Here is a 20,614-nt window from a genome sequence, read left to right on the forward strand (position 1 = left end):
TATCCCGATCTGCGTCACAAACAAACGTTTTGGATGCTGATTCGCTGATTCTCTCACATAGTGCGCTCAGAGCACACGTTGGAAGCTCTGGTCGATGAGTAGGGTTGATCCGAGCGTTCTGACCTCACAACAACGGTAGTCAAGCAAGCTAACTGGCCAAAGTTGGCTAGTTACTTCCAGATACAAATGAAAGAACACCTCACTCTGACCATTTTACTCGCCCTAGCATAGGTGGTTAGGCTGTTTTCATGTTGTCTAGAGCGTTGGTGACTGTAGTAGATGTGAGTTTGAATTCCATGAAAATAGATATCATTGTGGATGCGGCAGAACGGTTCCTGGGACTGAAATACTTCTCTGCGGAGGAGTTGCATGGAGTATTGTCACAAGCCGTACCACCCTCTGAAGTCATATAGCCTGAGAAGGGAGATATGGAGATTTGAAGGAATACTTTGGGGTTTTGGTTTTGTCAATATGGTGTTTATTGTTTTATTTTAGGTGGATTAAGTTAGATTGTTATTTTTACCTTTTTTTCAACCCAGTCCAGTTGGTGGCAGTAATGCACATTTTGTGGTTGTAGTCTGCCGTAAAAGCCACAGAAGAAGAGTTTGAATTAAGATGAATGTTCTGAATGGACAACAGCAGTGTCAAAAACTGAAACAAAAAAAGAAAGCAGAGGATACATCTATGAATGATAATGAATTACTTCTTGTTGGGATGCGTTTGTTGAAGCAAATGTGGGAAACCTTTTTGAGGTGCCGAAAATGGTTAAGTATGCGCTGGGAAAAGTGGATTCGGTCAGAGTGGTATTATTTTGATTCATTACATTTTTGAAGAACAGAGGAAGATTGCAGTTGTCCTCAAAATATTCCTGACAACAGAAGTTTCTTGCTTTGAACTTGGGAGTAGAGCACCCTTCAAAGGGGTCATCTCAGGGGTGACGACGGATGTTCAGGTTGAATACCTGAAGAGAATTCCTGGTGTGGTTGGTGCTTGAAAAGGCATCTAACTATGTATGTGAAGCTTGGTTATGTAAGATACGCTTTAAGAGCTTTCTTTCCAAAACCACTGCAGTGTAAGAACTGTAAAGGATTTGGCGATGTTTCAAGTATGCGCACATAGACGGAGTATAATGAAGAACGGTGTATAGCAATTGCGGTGGGGATCATGATCCTGAGTTCCTGGAGTACTCTGTCAGGGTGAAGGAGATTGAGGGGGCAAAAGTTAGAGCGACCAATCGAATCTCCTATGCGGAGGCAATTAAAATAATTGAGAAAACAAGTGATTCTAGTGAAGATATGGTAATGGGTTCACCACAGCCTGTAGTAAATTTCTGCTGCCAGTCAATAGATACCTTGTGTGTTAAAAAGGTGGATTTTGTGGCATCATTGCTGCAGTTAAACTATACGGCTCAAGTATCAAAGACTGGACATTATTGTGGCTGCGGCACAACAGTTTTTGGGATTTAAGGATTTGACATCTGAAGACTTGCAAGGGGTACTGGCGCTGGAAGACGGCCCGCCCAGGCTCCCCTTGTTTGATTTGGTTTATTACATTTTTGGTAGTTTGTTCCGTTCTAGGGGGGGAATCCTGTTTCCATCCCTCACAGTTGGCGGGATGCACATTAAATTTTGCAATCGCAATAGAAGAAGAAGAGGCACAACTAAGTTATTTTTCTCTAAGTTGCCGGAATGCAACATGCATCCACTTATATCAGTACACTTGAACTAAAGTTGCTAAGATTCCAGTTTGTGACAAAACAAGCAGTCATTTTGTAGACAATCATTGTACCATCTAAACAGCTGTGAAATATATTTTCCATAACCAAAAATATTGCATATTCAGCTGTTTGAAGTTGGTGTACAAAATCGAAAGTAAAAGATGCAAAAATGAAACTTCAGAACGGGAAGCATAGAAATAGCACACATAGAACAGATCTACCGCTTCTTATACTTGCTTTCAACGGGAATGAAATATCTATAACTCACATTTATATGTGAATTTGGTCAGGTCGCCCAAAAAGTTACATATTGTCACGTTAACAGCCTAAACATGACATAACTTGCATTTGATCAAATAAGCCTCAGATAATTCGACATTCTCTCAGATAGGTGGGTTTTGTTGCTAAACGTTTAGCAACAAAAACTACGGGCTTAGATTACATGTTTTCAACAAACTATACTGAACAAAAATATAAACGCAACATATGTCGATCCCATGTTTCATGAGCTGAAATAAAACATCCCAGACATTATCTTTAAAATTTTGTGCAGAAGTTTGTTAGTGAGAATTTCTCTTTGCTAAGACATTCCATCCACCTGACATGTGTGGCATATCAAGAAGCTGATTAAACAGCATGATCATTACACAAGGTGCACCTTGTGCTGAGGACAATAAAAGGCCACTCTAAAATGTGCAGTTTTGTCACATCACAATGCTATAGATGTCTCATCCGGCTTCACAACTGCAGACCACGTGTAACCACGCCAGCCCAGGATCTCCATATCCGGCTTCTTCACCTACGGGATCGTCTGAGACCAGCCACCCGGACAGCTGATGAAACTGAGGAGTATTTCTGTCTGTAATAAAGCCCTTTTGTGGTACAAAACTCATTCTGATTGGTTGGGCCTGACTCCCCAGTGGGTCCCCAGAACAACAGCAAAGGACCTTGTGAAGATGCTGGAGGAAACAGGAACAAAAGTATCTATATCCAGAGTAAAGCGAGTCCTATATCGACATAACCTGAAAGGCCGTTCAGCAAGGAAGAGGCCACTGCTCCAAAACCGCCATAAAAAAGGTAGACTACGGTTTGCAACTGCACATGGGGACAAAGATTGTACTTTTTGGAGAAATGTCCTCTGGTCTGATGAGACAAAAATAGAACTGTTAGGCCATAATGACCATCATTATGTTTGGAGGAAAAAGGGGGTGGCTTGCAAGCTGAAGAACACCATCCCAACCGTGAAGCACGGGGGTGGCAGCATCATGTTGTGGGGATGCTTTGCTGCAGGAGGGACTGGTGCACTTCACAAAATAGATGGCATCATGAGGAAGGAAAATGATGTGGATATACTGAAGCAACATCTCAAGACATCAGTCAGGAAGTTAAAGCTTGGTCGCAAATGGGTCTTCCAAATGGACAATGACCCCAAGCATACTTCCAAAGTTGTGGCAAAATGGCTTAAGGACAACAAAGTCAATGTATTGGAGTGGCCATCACAAAGCCCTGACCTCAATCCCATAGAAAATTTGTGGGCAGAACTGAAAACGCATGTGCGAGCAAGGAGGCCTACAAACCTGACTCAGTCACACCAGCTCTGTCAGGAGGAATGGGCCAAAATTCACCCAAGTTATTGTGGGAAGCTTGTGGAAGTCTACCCGAAACGTTTGACCCAAGTTAAACAATTTAAAGGCAATGCTACCAAATACTAATTGAGTGTGTGTAAACTTCTGACCCACTGGGAATGTGATGAAAGAAATAAAAGCTGAAATAAATCATTCTCTCTACTATTATTCTGACATTTCACATTCTTAAAATAAAGTGGTGATCCTAAGTGACCTAAGACAGGGAATTGTTACTAGGATTAAATGTCAGAAATTGTGAAAAACTTGAGTTTAAATGTATTTGGCTAAGGTGTATGTAAACTTCCAACTTCAACTGTACATCTGCATCAGATAAAATACCTGATACTAGTTCTCATACTACAGCTACCCTTTATGAAAATGTTATGGATAGGAAGAACCATACCTGAGGAAAATGTCACATACAATACCAGTCAAAAGTTTGGACACACCCACTCATTCAAGGGTTTTTCTTTAATTGTACTATTTTCTACATTGTATAATAATAGTGAAGACATCAAAACTATGAAATAACACACATGGAATAATGTAGTAAGAAAAAAAGTGTTAAACAAATCTAAATATATTTTATATTTGAGATTCTTCAAAGTAGCCACCCTTTGCCTTGATGACAGCTTTGCACAGTCTTGGCATTCTTTCAACCAGCTTCATGAGTTAGTCACCTGGAATGCATTTCAATTAACAGGTGTGCCTTGTCAAAAGTTAGTTTGTGGAATTTCTGTCCTTCTTAATGCATTTTAGCCAATTAGTTGTGTTGTGCCATGGTAGGGGTGATATACAGAAGATAGCCCTATTTGGTAAAATACCAAGTCCATATTATGGCAAGAACAGCTCAAATAAGCAAAGCGAAATGACAGTCCATCGTTACTTTAAGACATGAAGGTCAGTCAATCTGGAAAATTTGAACGTTTCTTCAAGTGCAGTCGCAAAAACCATCAAGCGCTATGATGAAACTGGCTCTCATGAGGACCGCCACAGGAAAGGAAGACCCAGAGTTATCTCTGCTGCAGAGGATAAGTTCATTAGAGTTAACTGCACCTCAGATTGTGGCCCAAATAAATGCTTCAGAGTTCAAGTAACAGACACATCTCAACATTAACTGTTCAGAGGAGAACGTGTGAATCAGGCCTTCATGGTCGAATTGCTGCAAAGAAACCACTACTAAAGGACTCCAATGAAAAGAGACTTGCTTGGGCCAAGAAACACGAGCAATGGACATTAGACTGGTGGAAATCTGTCCTTTGGTCTGATGAGTCCATATTTGAGATTTTTGGTTCCAACCGCCGTGTCTTTGTGAGACGCAGAGTAGGAGAACAGATTATCTCCACATGTGTGGTTCCCACCGTAAAGCATGGAGGAGGAAGTGTGATGGTGCTTTGCTGGTGACAATGATTTATTTCAAATTCAAGGCACACTTAACCAGCATGGCTACCACAGTTTTCTGGTGACACGCCATCCCATCTGGTTTGCGCTTAGTGGGACTATCATTTATTTTTCAACAGGACAATGACCCAACACACCGCCAGGCTGTGTAAGGGCTATTTGACCAAGAAGTGATGGAGTGCTGCGTCAGATAACCTGGCCTCCACAAGCACCCGACCTCAACCCAATTGAGATGGTTTGGGATGAGTTGGACCACAGAGTGAAGGAAAAGCAGCCAACAAGTGTTCAGCATATGTGGGAACTCCTTCAAGACTGTGGTAAAAGCATTCCAGATTAAGCTGATTGAGAGAATGCCAAGAGTCTACAACACTATCAAAGGCAAAGGCTGGATACTTGAAGAATCAAAAATATATTTTGATTTGTTTAACACTTTTTTGGTTACTACATGTGTTATGTCATAGTTGAGGTCTTCACTATTCTTCTACAATAAAAGAAAAACCTTTGAATGAGTAATGTCCAAACTTTTGAATGGTACTGTATGTTCCTCATATGGATCATGCTTTGTCACAATGCAGTCAGGAATTAGCACATTTAAATTACAGTAAATAAATAATTTATGCAAAACTAAACACACAACAATATCTGGATATGTTAACTTCTTTTAATGCTTCATTTGTAACGGTAATGTGTGTAACAACCCATACAGTTAACCCCAAATAGGCCAATTTGCAAGATTTTTCTCAATACATACAATAATGCAATCTACACTTTTGAAGTACATGAAGTTTACAGTACACTCATTTCTAAACTGAGACGCAGTCTCAAATTAAGCCACTAGATAAGTGTTTCCTGCCCAGTGCATTTATAATACACGCTTGAGTCCACTCAGTTGTGAACTGCATTACCCAGTATGCCTCAAAAGTTATGCCACAAGTAGTGGTCATTCTTAACTAATTTCCAGCCGCAATATGGGCTCACAAGCTAGCCTCACAAAAAATAAAAACCCTTTCACTCCACTTCGATACAGCTACGACCAGAAGTGACTTTTTCGTAGCAGGTTAAGAGAACTTACACAGGTTAGGATAATTAAGGTAGCATGTTAGGACACTGAGGTTAAGGGTAGGGGGAAAAAAGTTAGCAAAAATGCCCTTCTAATCAGCTACGAAAAACAATACCGTCGTAGCTGTGTCAAAGTGGTGTGAAAAGAGTGTCCCCAAACCTCACAAGGCAAAAGAGAACCGTGAGTGCAAAAATATCTTAAAATGGGAAGGGTGATGTTGTGCAAGAGAAATGTACTTTTTGTAGCAATTAAGGAAAAAACTAAGACTTAAAATCCTTGTCACATTTAGTTGAACTCCTTTCACAATTTCTTTAGTAGGGCTTAAAACATCATTGGTAAACCTCAACTGTAGTTTTTTGGCAAATCTGAATGCCAGATTCATCTTGGTGTTACATAGGACTCAACTTTTTTGGTGTACAAAGATAGCATAACAATAAGTTTAATATACAGACGCTGACCTAGATGACAACTGCAAATGACACACTGGAGTGGAGACATTATGTGGCAAATTTACCTTTGACTACTAAGACAGACCCACCAGTCTGGTCAATTGATTCAGGTGGTAATTTCAATTTCTTACATAAAGCTTTGATTCATCTTCCCCAAAGACAGCCGATACTTGACTGTATACAATTCACCTTTTACACAGACTAGTATAAACATGGGGTTAGCATTTGAGCTAGCATAATTTCAGCCATTTGATCGATGAATGTAATCTCAAAAAACATAAGTCAATGGTGGAGCAAAATTACTGTAGCACTGAAGGAAAAATGAATGTGCCAGAACTTATTGGAAATGATTGATCTCTGAAAAGTATAAGTCTTGTGGGCTCCTATAGCAGTCCTTCCTTTGCCTAATGTAAAAAGAGTCCCTTTCCTCTATTTCCCAGGCACCATGGCTTTAGAGACGCTACCTCGGCTACATGATCAATCTACACATTAGCCTGCCTGTCTTCAACTCAACAGGGCGTGCCAAAGACAGCATGTTCATGTGGAACACAGTAATGCATTTCAAATCAACGGCGTGTCCTTTCACCAACTAAACACTTATAACAGGAACCCCTCAAAAACCTCTCCTTTGCATTATGTGAAATCTCACAAAACCAGACTAAAATAAACAATTTGCTCTGGGCAAGATGGTATTTTTTGGACAGGGGAGGGTTAACTTAAGTATTAAAAATAGAGAATAACTTCCTTTAAAAAAATTAATTAAAAAAATACATTTTATTGCACCAAATGTTTGATGGGAAGGGCAAGTAATGTAATATCCCCCCAAGGCAGGAATCAAATCCTTTTTTAAAGGGATGGTGTAAGATTTATGTCTCTGCGTGCAGTTTGAAGTTAAAGATAGTTTCTTGAAGCGATTGCAAAGTAGCGTTAGCGTAATGACGAAGTCTAACAGAACAGCTAGCATGTAAACTACCTTAAACTGCACGCACACAAATGGTAATTGCCAAAATCTCACACAATCTACTAATTTAGCCGGTCTCAGAAAATAAAAAAGATGGTATTCCTATCAGGGGTCTACATTGAGCAAGGATATTTTCAAGCAATCCAACCTGGCAACAGACAGAACAAAACAATTAGAATCTTAAACTAAAAAAAGTTATTTGAGTCAACAAAATTTGTTCAGCGGCAGAACACCCGAAGTGATCTCGTCTAGACAAAATTTTCAATGCATTTTTCCCACTCAAAGTCAACCTTACAGTGGTTATGCAATGCACATTAGAAGCGCTCATTACTTCTCATCTTCACCACAAAGACTCTCCTGACTAGGAGCCGAAACCCTAATGTGGATTGACTTTTCTTGATGGACAAGAGTGAACACAAAGATTGAGTGTTTTAGACTTTAACCTAACCCTCACCCTTCAACTAATGTGCAAATTCTTAGTGGCTTTAGAGAGTCAGTGGTTAAACTGTGGAGACTACCAGCACTCTTGCCCAAATATGCTGGTCTAATCAGCATAAACATGTCCATGGTGTAGTTTGTGTGAATTTGAGAGGGCAATGACAAGGGGGATACAACACCAGGGACACAGTGACTCTAGACTTCTTTACCATGACCCCCTTTCTTAAAGACATTCCAAACAATAAGAATTAAAATCATGTCACAGGACATGGGAGGTCCAATCAGACTGAACCCCAAATAACATTGAGCGTCCTATTTCTTGCTACGCAGACGTTTGGACTGACGCAGGTGGTCTGAGCTCTTCCTGGTGCGTTTCAGGGGCGGGCTGCCCTCTGTCTCCACCGCTGCGGCCATGGCACTGGCTGCCGTGGTGACAGCAGCAGAAGACGGGGCGACGGCAGCTGAGCCTGTTGAGGAAGAAGCCGAGGAGGTGGAGGCTACGGCTGGCCCGGCCCCTCCCCCCACCGCACTGTCCATCAGTTCCCTGAGCTTGTGCTCCAGCTCAGCCAGCCGGGCATTCTGCTCCCCGATAACCTGAGTCTGCTCCAGCAGCTTCTGCTCCTGGTCCTGCAGCTGCTTCTGCTGCTCCAGCTGCTTGACGCGCACCTCTTGCATCTCCCTCCGCAGCGCAGTCATGGACACCCCATTCACCTTCACCTGCTGTTGCACCTTGGTCATCTCAGAGCGCGACGGCGTGTTCTTGGCCAGCAGGGACATGGTGGTCAGGGAGGTAGAGGGGCCGGCCACTGAAGGTAGGCAGAGAGAACGATGATCTTATGTACAATCTTAAAATGGATAGCTGAACAATAAAGATATTATGAATAAAATTAACATGACTAAGTTACATGGGCGTCTGTACATTACAAGACCTTTATTGGCCATAAAAGGTCAGTGTAGTTTTCAATTACCTGGGGAAGATCCGATGAGGCGCCCTGACAGGTCGGCCCCGGGAAGCCTCTTCTTCAGGATGGGGACAATCTTTTCATCAAAGTACTCCATGGCCATGGAAGAGATGTCCCGCAGCTCCTGCAGCACCTCGTGAGCTCGCTGGGGAGCGCGTGTAGAGTTCACATAGCGCAGCACACGGTAGATCTCATCAATCACCTTAGGGAAAGACAGTCACATGCTGGGAACCTTATACAATTTATCCTAAACCTCATTTGGCTTAGAATGTTAAGAATTTGTGTTATGTTGTTGAGGCCAAGACTTTGCAAGTTTGAAGAAGTAGCTAGTATCATCATATTGGGATGGAACTGGTCTTCCACTTAAATTAGAATACTTTAAATTGAGATTCTGCTTTCATCATTTACCCAGACCAGATTATTTCCCTAGACCAGATTATTTCCCTAAACTATTGTCAATCTAAGAGCAGGAGTGCTATCTTGTGGCCAAATAGAGCTAAAGCTTGTTGACAAAATAAATAAATAAAGAATACCACAAAAATACCTGAAATTAACATTTCCTTCTATAAATTGGCATATATTGTGCCAGGTAGATAGTGACTGGTAGGTTACAGAGGATGTAGCTAGGTACCTTGCCAGGGATGAAGCAGCAGAGATTTGAGTCCACATATTTCATGAAGGTCATGTTGAGTAGGGAGAGGCGCGTTTCTACGGCAGCCAGGATGTCAGCATGACGGGCCAGTGAGTGGTTCCTCCGCTCTGACTCCCGCCTGCCACAACACAAAACTCACTAAATACACACACTGGACCAGACAGAGACCTTCATGATGCAAGTAACATTTATGAGTCAACGATCACTTTCCAAGGATCATCCAACAGTGAAGATGCTGAGTGATTTGGAATAAAAGAATGAGGTGAAGCAATTCAACAAAAACATACAGTAAATGTGTTTCATAGCTTCGAGGCATGAGGTAATCACTTCTGTAATACACTGGTGCCTCTGACAATGGGGTGAGTAGCACATTTAAATGGTCCGTTTGTTCCCAGCACAAGGTGCACCTGTGTAATGATCATGCTGTTTCATCAGCTTCTTGATATGCAAGGTGGATGAATTATCTTGGCTAAGGAGAAATGCTTACTAACATGATATAAACAAATGTGTGCACAAAATTAAAGAGAAATAAGCTTTGTCCATATGGAACATTTCTGGGATTAATTTACATTTCAGCTCATGAACCACAGTACATGTTGAGTTTCTATTTTTGTTCAGTGTATTTATTATTTCATTACCCCAAAATAATCCACTTGTTACCAGGAGAGAAAAACATGGGCTTGGATTAAAGTTACAGATTTCACAAATGTGCGTTATACCAATCTGTGGTTCCTACAGAGCTCAAACCATTCAGCACTTCTGGTTTCATTGCCACTACACAGTAGGCCTATTCAATGATTTGCTTCAGGGCATAGGCCTAGCAAAACATCCCACTTGTATTCAAGTAGCATACTATATAATTCTCTGCCTCCAGTGGTGTTGATACTGACCTTGGCAGCTGGGCTTTGACCTGCCTCTGGCACAGGCTGTGGTAGCGCTCCACCTTGAGGAAGCCTTGGTTCAGCATGCGCTGACAGATCATGTCCATGCGCTTGCATACCTGGGAAAAGAACAGGGGCGGGAAGGTATGTTTGAGTTAGTGGCTATTGGGACTCGTCTTTCACAACACCGCCAACCTCTCCATGCCCTTACATGACACTTACAGCCCGTGATGCTCAAACAAAGTGGCCAGATCAAAGCCGTGGAACTGAAAAATAGCCTACTCCTCGACACAGACATAGCTCCAACATCCACCGAGTTCTCTGGTTTCCTTGGAAAATGTACTATTTTGATATCACATTGAAATTCCTTTGAAAGTGATATCAAAATGTTAAATTGGTCTCTTGTACCACTTTCTTTCAGATGCAAGTAAATGAAAGGAAATACTTGATTCACTCGGGATAGCAGAAATGCCAACTTCAAAATGTGTAGCTAACAAACGTTAGTTACTGTGGTCATACAGAATACACAAGAAAACGTTACCTAGCTAGCACTAGTATGTTAACACATGTAGCAAGATAGAAAACAAATACCAATACAGTTCATTAGACAGGCAATATTATACCCATGTTAATATACATTTGACTAGTTTGCCACGAATTCCATCCAGGAGACCCCTACTAGCGCGATATAGCAACCTGAAATGGAATGGAACAGGTGTGTTGTTGACAAAGCTGGTGCAAATAAACTTAGCTTAGTACGTCCTATAGTTCGGCACCATATTATTATTCAGAGTGGGGAAAGATATTCAATTTTGTTCAAACATATAAGCAGTGAATCAATGCATGTTACGACTTAACTAGAGAAGGAACTTATTAGCTAGCTAATAACCTCACTTGCTACTCACACTAGCTACATAACGATAGCCGATAACGTCTCTGACATAGCTAGCAACAACTAGATTAGCCAGACGCCGCATTGCCATTTGCTTCGTGGTTTGTTTTTGTTCCCTCTCACCAAGCGTATGAGGCTGATTTCGTCGTAAGACAGGAAATTGAAAACCATCTCAATCGCCACAATGGGAAGTCCTAATAGCGGGTTGTTCTGGTGTGGTTGATCCGGAGGTGGTGTAGACAATCTCGGTAACACAGAGTCGCAATCCAGGGCTTCAAAACCTCGCTCTACTCCTTCTACAACGGCCGCCATCTTAATTTGCCACGGATAGGGGAAATGACGTTTTATAGGGAACGTTCTCTCTCTGAACTGTGCTCGAAGAAAGTCTTGCAATATTGTATACAACCATTTCAATTCACTTGAGCAAAGAAAACAAGAGCAGTCTATGTCGCTGCTGTCGTCCGTGCAAAGAGCTGTGTCCAGCGCTAGGCCTGGTTTCCCAAAGGCATGTTAAGGCTAAATTCATCGTTACATCTCCGAGTTGTTTCCCAAAACCATCTTTATTAACGTTGCACTTGAAGAAGTTCGTAATCTAACGCCTGCATCAGACCACACTTGCTCCAGCGTCGTTCGATGCTTTTCGCCCACTTAATACACAGATTTCCACCAAACATAGAATCACGTGGTTTATCCCCCTCTCTGTGACCGCTAAACAACAAAGTTGAGCACAAAATAAAAAGTTGCCAATGTCTTTCAATTGATACAAACCAGAGACGTATAAAAATGCTTCAAATTAAAACCAAGATGACTGCATTAAAATACAAATACAGTAGGCTATATGCCTATTTTCAATCATATTGAAATACATTTAATGTTCAATCAATTAACTTATATTTTGCGACGATCAGTAGGCTAATTTGTCTCAATACATTTCATATGTAGCCTAACATCGTTTGACCTTCCAAATACAAAGACGCCCATTTCTTTGCATACAAGCGAATGATAGACGCTTCAAATGAAAACCGAGATGACTATTAAAAGATAAGTACAGTATAGGCCACATGTGCCTATATATTTGAATTATAGTGAACTAAAATGAATGTGAATAAAATAGTTGTATTTAAAGATAAATACAGTATAGGCCACATGTGCCTATATATTTGAATTATAGTGAACTAAAATGAATGTGAATTCAATAGTTGTATTTAGCTAAGTGTGCGCAGTGTAATTTGCCTCAATGTATTTCATGTGCGCGCAATGTGCCAAATCTTTAGTGCTTTATTATAGGGTACGCATTAGAATAAGCCGCCTCAATATTTGTAGCCATATGTGACAGGGAGAACGCTGATCTGAAAGCAGTGCTTAATTTATTTCGATCAGTAACGACGCACTTAGCGAACGTTCTCTCGTAGTGTTTTGGGAAACGCATGTTACATCGCTATCGGGAAACTGGGCCCAATGCATACCATATCTTGTTTCAAGACACCATCAAACAATGTACACACTTTGGAATAGAACGGATGGGGATAGGAAATACACACCGACTTTGCAACATCATCTAGAGTAAAATGTAATATGCTTTACTTTTGTCGCACAAGTCTATACAGTACACAAAACATAACTGCACCTCGCTGTGTACTATATGCTTAAGACTTACCACCCTCTTCATTCAGTAAATACTAAAAACACATTTTCTTGTAATGGTTTTACCTAAAAGGATGGAATTCAGGCACAACTCTACAAATGGGCTAATGACATGAGCCATAAGGATTTGCAAGTGACATAAACATTCATTACAATACAAAATATAGTACATAAGTGGCACAATTCTTATTGGGGATGACAAACCATCTCAAGCTGGGTACATAGGATGGTAATAAAAAACAAAGCATCCTCAGCATTTCTACAGGGTGCTTTTATTCCAACTGGTATTGTATTCTATTGTCCAAAGCTGGGATGGGCAACTTCAGACCTTGGGGGCAGAGTGGTGTCCCACTTTTCTCCCCTATCCCTTGCAAACACAGCTGATTAAACTAATTGCATTCTGAACTGAATATCATTAGTTGATTATTGGAAACAGGTGTTAAATGGGACAAAATATTATGACACCATTCAGGCAGCAAGGACTAGAGTTGCCCATTCCTGGTCCAAAGCATGTTGCACACAGACTCAACACAAATGTCTCACCCCTGTAGTGGGTATTTACATGTGGTCCAACTTAATTGCTCTTATTCCATCTCCGTGGAGTCGAGCTCACTGAGGAATCTTCGACACTTGGTCATGAGAACTTTGATGGCCTCTGTGACCAAGACATCAGGTGCCAGGATGCCAGTTGATTCTACAGAAACTTTATGGGAAAGAGGAAACACAGGATTGATGAGTGCTCATGCGCAGAATGCCAAACTATACTACTACAAACTATACTACTATAAAAGTAAAATAATCACTGAGGAAAAACAAACAATTAGCTTCTACAGTGCAACACAACAGTTATGGGCTATGTACTGTACCACCAGACATTATTACTGTACATTTCACAAATTCATCAAGCAGGAAACAGTGATTTCTAAATTCACTGGGTACATACAGATGAAATGGTCCCGCACTCTTGCAAGCTTCACAGCGTTCTTGAGGTCGTCATGTCGGAGAACCTCCCTACTGCAGGTATCTAAGCGACTGTTCACCACCTTGGCAACAACCTTTCCTGGGACAGAAGATTAAAAATACTTTTAAATTATAAAATTAACCTTTATTTAACTAGGCAAGTCAGTTCAGAACAAATTCTTATTTACAATGACAACCTACCAGGGAACAGTGTGTTAACTGCCTTGTTCAGTGGCAGAACAACAGATTTTTACCTTGTCAGCTCAGGGATTCGATTCAACAACCTTTCGGTTACTGGCCCAACGCTCTAACCACTAGGCTACCTGCCGCCCATAAATGTTGTTTTCAGAAGTGGGATTATAAGCTACATGGATCATAAATAGCTACAGTGTAAGTACACTTTAATAATAATTTGGTGGGTGCTTATATTTGTCCTGTTTTACACATGTACAAGTGCTTATTATACTTGTGTGAAATAAAGCATTTTTTGTTGTTGCATATCCCAACTCCCCCTGAGACACCCTAAGAGAGTGAGGTCATGGCGACTCTGGAGCAATTAGGGCTAAGTGCCTTGCTCAAGGGCATATCGACATTTTTCACCTTGTCGGCTCTGGGATTCGAACTAGCGACCTTTCAGTTCCTGGCCCAATGCTGTAACCGCTAGGCTACCTGCTGTCCATAAAGGTTGTTTTCAGAAGTGGGATTCGAACCCACGCCTCCAGGGGAGACTACGACCTGAACTCAGTGCACTAAACCCCTCAGCCATCCTGACATAATGCTTCAAAATGTTATAGCTACTGTTTTACCCCCATGGTTCTCCACCTCAATGACTCCAGGGGAGAAGCAGCGTTTTAGTCGCTCCGCTTTCTCCCCCTCCACTGTTTCCATTAGTGTGATCTCAGGAAGGAGTCTGTAACTGGCTGTAGCCACAGGTGAAAACTTGGCGTGGTCTTGACCTGGAAAATAGAGCATAGGATTGAGCCATCAGAACAGGAAAGAAAGCGATCACTCATTTCAACATCATTTGACGGAGAGCTGTAGTTGCAGGCAATGGTGTAGTGAGGGTATATTAACGTAAACACTTTTTTATTTTGCAGAAGCATTAACCCATCTCTCACGAAGAAATGCATTGAAACTATAGGAAGCATAACTTAAATCACCCCAGATAGCAAACACCCACCTGTTATATATTTTTTACCATTACTTCATTGGTTACAGGGATTGAGAAAGCTTTAGGTTAACTGTAGTCTGAGATTGCCATTGTGCAGACTTTATCACATTTTTCAGAGAAAGTCCTCTCACCAATGCCTTTCACGCAGTGCATGACTATATCCAGCTCCTGTCCAGGCCGGAGCTGTGCCAGAAGGATGTCCCCATGTACTGGACCGATGTCGATATCTGCAAACACATCAGCTTGGTTCCCAATAGGGACCCACTTCATGTCCTTGGAGTACACTGAGGAAAAAATCAAAGACATTACAGGTTAAAGAGGCACCTCTGCACAGACTAGAAAAGGTTGAATTATTCACTTTAATGAGAATATGTATAAAATTTCAGATTTTATGTGATATTTTCAGGCAAAAATGCTTGATTTTGCTGAGGCAATTCTTACATTTTGCATGGCAATATGCAATAATTTTTCCGAATTTGTCGCGAAAATGCAGTCACGAGGGAAAAAGTTGGTTGACGTTTGGCTTGATATTACACAGTAAATGTGCGGTGATTGTTTGAAATTGCTCTCTTTTTGTTCTGCGGTGAGGGGTCCGTTTTATGCTAAAATATTGCATTGATTTGACTGTTTTATTTGTAAATAGTGTGGTGATTGGTCTAGCCCTCGCATAATATGCAGGGAATTGATGTAGCAAAAAATGTGGTTGCAGATTTGCGGAATCCTGGATGGACTGTTTAATGTCAAATCAAATCAAAGTTTATTTGTCACGTGCTCCGAATACAACAGGTATTAGTGAACATCAACCTTAGTGAAATGCTTACTTACACGCCCTTAACCAACAGAGCAGTTAAGTAAGAAATAGTTATTAGGTCAACAATAGATAAGTAATAAAAATAAATAAAAAAACAGTAGCGAGGCTATATACAGGTGGTACCGGTACAGAGTCAATGTGCGGGTGCACCGGTTAGTCGGGATATTTGAGGTAACAGCCCGACTAACCGGTGGGGGGGTGAACACAATGCATAGTCCGGGTAGCCATTTGATTACCTATTCAGGAGTCTTATGGCTTGGGGGTAAAAGCTTTTGAGAATCATTTCGGTCCTAGACTTGGTGCTCCGGTACCGCTTGCCATGCGGTAGCAGAGAGAACAGTCTGTGACTGGAGTGTCTGGAGTCTTTGACAATTTTTAGGGCCTTCCTTTGACACCACCTGGTATAGAGGTCCTGGATGGTAGGCGGGTTAGCCCCAGTCATGTACTGTAGGGTCTTGCGGTCGGAGGCTGAGCAGTTGCCGTACCAGGCAGTGATGCAACCTGTCAGGATGCTCTCAATGTTGCAGCTGTAGAACCTTTTGAGGATCTGAGGACCCATGCCAAATCTTTTTAGTTTCCTGAGGGGGAATAGGCTTGTCGTGCCCTCTTCACAACTGTCTTGGTGTGTTTGGACTATGATAGTTTGTTGGTGATGTGGACACCAAAGAACTTGAAGCTCTCAACCTGCTCCACTACGGCCCCGTCGATGAGAATGGGGGCGTGCTCAGTCCTCCTTTTCCTGTAGTCCACAATCATTTCCTTTGTCTTGAGGGATAGGTTGTTATTCTGGCACCACCCGGCCAGGTCTCTGACCTCCTCCCTATAGGCTGTCTCGTCATTGTCAGTGATCAGGCCTACCACTGTTGTGTCATCTGCAAACGTAATGATGGTGTTGGAGTCGTGCCTAACCATGCAGTCGTGGGTGAACAGGGAGTACAGGAGGGGACTGAGCACGCACCCGAGGGGCTCCAGTGTTGAGGATCAGCGTGGCAGATGTGTTGTTACCTACACTTACCACCTGGGGGCGGCCTATCAAGAAGCCCAGGATCCAGTTGCAGTGTTTAGTCCCAGGATCCTTAGCTTAGTGATGAGCTTTGAGGGCACTATGGTGTTGAACACTGAGTTGTAGTCAATAAATAGCATTCTCACGTAGGTGTTCCTTTTGTCCAGGCGGGAAAGGGCAGTGTGGAGTGCATTAGAGATTGCATCATGTGTGGATCTGTTAGAGCGGTATGTGAATTGGAGTGATCTAGGGTTTGTGGGATAATGGTGTTAATGTGAACCATGACCAGCCTTTCAAAGCACTTCATGGCTACGTACGGGAGTGCTACGGGTCTGTAGTCATTTAGGCAGGTTACCTTAGTGTTCTTGGGCACAGGGTGGTCTGCTTGAAACATGTTGGTATTACAGACTCAATCAGGGACACGTTGAAAATGTCAGTGAAGACACCTGCCAGTTGGTCAGCACATGCCCAGAGCACCCGGCCTGGTAATCCGTCTGGCCCAGCGGCCTTGTGAATGTTGACCTGTTTAAAGGTCTTCCGCACGTTGGCTACGGAGAGCGTGATCACACAGTTGTCCAGAACAGCTGATGCTCTCATGCATGCCTCAGTGTTGCTTGCCTCGAAGCGTGCAAAGAAGTGATTTAGCTCATCTGATAGGCTTGCGTCACTGGGCAGTTTGCGGCTGTGCTTCCCTTTGTAGTCTGCTAGTCTAATAGTTTGCAGGCCCTGCCACATAAGACGAGCATCGGAGCCGGCGGTGTAGTACGATTCAATCTTAGTCCTGTATTGGCACTTTGCCTGTTTGATGGTTCGTCTGAGGGCGTAGCGGGATTTCTTATAAGTGTACAGGTTAGAGTCCCGCTTCTTGAAGGCGGCAGCTCTAACCTTTAGCTCAGTGCGGATGTTGCCTGTAATCCATGGTTTCTGGTTGGGGTATGTACGTACAGTCACTGTGGGGACGACGTCATCGATGCACTTATTGATGAAGCCAGTAACTGATGTGGTGTACTCCTCAATGCCATCTGAGGAATCCCGGAACATATTCCAGTCTGTGCTAGCAAAACAGTCCTGTAGCTTAGCATCCGCATCATCTGACCACTTCTTTAATGACTGAGTCACTGGTGCTTCCCGCTTTAGCTTTTTCTTGTAAGTAGGAATCAGGAAGATGGAATTATGGTCAGATTTGCCAAATGGCGGGCGAGGGAGAGCTTTGTATACGTCTCTGTGTAAAGGTGGTCTAGTTTTTTTTTTCTCTGGTTGCACATTTAACATCTTGATAGAAATTAGGTAAGACTGATTTCAGTTTTCCTGCATTAAAGTCCCCGGCCACTAGGAGTGCCGCCTCTGGGTGGGCGTTTTCCTGTTTGCTTATTTCCTTATACAGCTGACTGAGTGTGGTCTTAGTGCCAGCATCCGTCTGTGGTGGTAAGTTAACAGCCATGTAAAATATAGATGAAAACTCTCTTTTCAAATAGTGTGGTATACAGCTTATCATGAGATACTCTACTTCAGGCGAGTATAGAGACTTCCTTAGATTTCGTGCACCAGCTGTTGTTTACAAATATACACAGACCGCAACCTCGTTTTACCGGAGCGTGCTGTTCTATCTAGCCGGTGCAGTGTATATCCTGCCAGCTGAATGTCGTAATTTTTTCTTTTACCTTTATTTAACTAGGCAAGTCAGTTTAAGAACAAATTCTTATTTTCAATGACGGCCTTGGAACAGTGGGTTAACTGCCTTGTTCAGGGGCAGAACGACAGATGTATACCTTGTCAGCTCGGGGATTCAATCTTGCAACCTTTCGGTTACTAGTCCAATGCTCTAACGACTAGGCTACCCTGCCGTCATTCAGCCACGATTCAGTGAAACATAAGATATTCTTTTTTTAATGTCCCATTGGTAGGATATTCATGATCGTACCTCGTCTAATTTATTGTCCAATGATTGTACGTTGGCAAGTAATATTGATGGTAAAGGCAGATTTCCCACTCGCCAATGGCAGATCCTTACAAGGCACCCCGCCCTGTGTCCTCTATACCAGCGTCTCTTTCTCCTGCCAATGACGGGGATATCGGCCTTATCGGGTGTCTGAAGTACATCCTGTGAGTGAAATCTTTGTCTAATCCGAGGTGAGTGATCGCTGTCTTGATATCCAGAAGCTCTTTTTTGCAGTAAGATACGGTGGCAGAAACATTATGTACAAAATAAGTTACAAATAACATGAAAAAAACACATAATAGCACAATTGGCTACGCGCCCATAAAACGGCTGCCATTTCTTCCGGCTCCAGTTCATGTAATGTTTATTATATTTTCATTATTGTATTTCAGTTAGTCCTGCATGTTGAAGCTCGGAGCATATTATTTTCACTGTACTCTGCAATCACACCTGCAACCCTGAACATGTGACTTGTAAACACTGAATCTGAAGTCATGAGAAAATTATGTTCAGCTTCTCATAAGACTGTGGCCACTCTTAGACACATGAACACGGATAAAATAATATATGACGTACATGATTGACAATTTTTTCCACAGCCAAAAGTACAACTCATCTCTACCATACTTTTCCATAAGAGTTACATATGTAAAACGACATACCATTTGTGTTTGTTTGTCGTACATACATCTCCATTGTCATTAATCCGGCAATGGATGACTCCCACTCCCATTCTTGGACACAAACTCCCAGTGTGTCCATGGCCTTACCTACCCATGTGGTTCAGGTAAAGTTCCTGGGGGTCAGCAGAGTCTTTGGTGGCTCTGAGGTTCCTGGTGCATTTGATCTTCAGTTGAAGTTGAATTGTGTCTATTTCTGTGCCTTCCTCATCCCCTGAGAAAAGCACAAATTACTTAAACTTGTACAAACAAAACTGATGTAGCTGGTGGTGGCCCTCTACATGACACTTTGTTTGGCCATTGTCAGTGGGGACAGGAAGGTCAGCAGTATAAACGTACCTGCGTTTCTGTACTCAAACAATCGTGGGTCACCCTTAATAGGGATCAAGCCCAGCCTGTGGGCAAGGATCTCATCCTGAATTATGGATGTGTTGTTGTAAATGAACACCTTCTCGACAGCCATAGTAGGGACCTAGGAGAGGGCGGATTAATACATGTTATTTGTTCTGTGCCATCAAACACGGACATTGGCAGGATGCTATCTAAGTAGAAGCTACCTCTGCGAGTAATATCCGTCGAAAGGCATTGGCGATAGCTGCATCTATGCCCACCATGTCGAACTCCAGAGAAGTCTCATCCATTTGCACCACGTCGATTCTGAAATTCTGCAATAGATATATTATAGTGTAATGTGTATATATGGGCATTCCACGCAACAGATCTGAATGTAAAATCTGGACAGCATAACGTTGTTTCTGTTCGCTAGCTAACGTTACCTTTTGGAATTTCTGCAAGCTCCATGTATCATCGTAGCCTGGATAATTGCCAGGGTAATCGGTTGTATGAACCTATCAAATACAGGAAATACTTTTTATGACAAAACTGCGTGAGAACGGTGTTGTATTTTCTACTGTACTAGCTAACTCGTTAGCTGCACATTATGACGTTGTTAGCTAACATGCCCACCCGTTTATTCCATGAATACCTGCCCACATATTCTGGTCATAGACAGCATCTCATATTTGTTTTTAATGGATAATTTTACACCACTTACATTTTTTACATCAAATTCACCTAATATTACTCTATCCCGAATTTCATCCACGTTTCTCATGGTCGCTGCCATTTTGCCAATGTTTTCATATACGTCACAAGCTTTGGGTTTATTCTCCTTCGTTGGGGTTTTACGGCAGACTACATCCAAAAGTTGTATTGCCGCCACCTACTGTGCTGGATGAAAATAAAAGATCCCAAAAATTATGTGGATTAAAATACTGACTACCAGAAAGTCACTCAACATGCTCCTTGCCTCTACTGTTAACATAAATAATACGTGTTAGATCCCTACACAGGCTCAGGAGCCTATTC

General features: G+C 42.1%; 2 protein-coding genes across 2 annotated transcripts; both read right to left on the minus strand.

The window, feature by feature from the left end:
- Positions 1-5,389: 5,389 nt before the first annotated feature.
- LOC120017626 (F-box only protein 28-like) lies at positions 5,390-11,400 on the minus strand. The gene is made up of 5 exons (XM_038960509.1): positions 11,162-11,400; positions 10,156-10,265; positions 9,245-9,383; positions 8,620-8,815; positions 5,390-8,457 (listed from the first exon to the last, which is right to left on the minus strand). Exons 1-5 carry the CDS (start codon positions 11,348-11,350, stop codon positions 7,964-7,966), a joined length of 1,128 nt encoding a protein of 375 aa, XP_038816437.1. The 5' UTR covers positions 11,351-11,400; the 3' UTR covers positions 5,390-7,963.
- A 1,197-nt stretch (positions 11,401-12,597) lies between these two features.
- On the minus strand, positions 12,598-20,390 carry LOC120017627 (DNA-directed RNA polymerases I and III subunit RPAC1-like). The gene is made up of 9 exons (XM_038960510.1): positions 20,301-20,390; positions 20,023-20,094; positions 19,804-19,911; positions 19,586-19,718; positions 19,341-19,460; positions 14,945-15,097; positions 14,449-14,598; positions 13,626-13,742; positions 12,598-13,385 (listed from the first exon to the last, which is right to left on the minus strand). Exons 1-9 carry the CDS (start codon positions 20,370-20,372, stop codon positions 13,267-13,269), a joined length of 1,044 nt encoding a protein of 347 aa, XP_038816438.1. The 5' UTR covers positions 20,373-20,390; the 3' UTR covers positions 12,598-13,266.
- Positions 20,391-20,614: the final 224 nt, after the last annotated feature.

This window comes from Salvelinus namaycush, chromosome 22 (genome assembly GCF_016432855.1).
Source record: "Salvelinus namaycush isolate Seneca chromosome 22, SaNama_1.0, whole genome shotgun sequence".
Classification (NCBI taxonomy): Eukaryota; Metazoa; Chordata; class Actinopteri; order Salmoniformes; family Salmonidae; genus Salvelinus; species Salvelinus namaycush.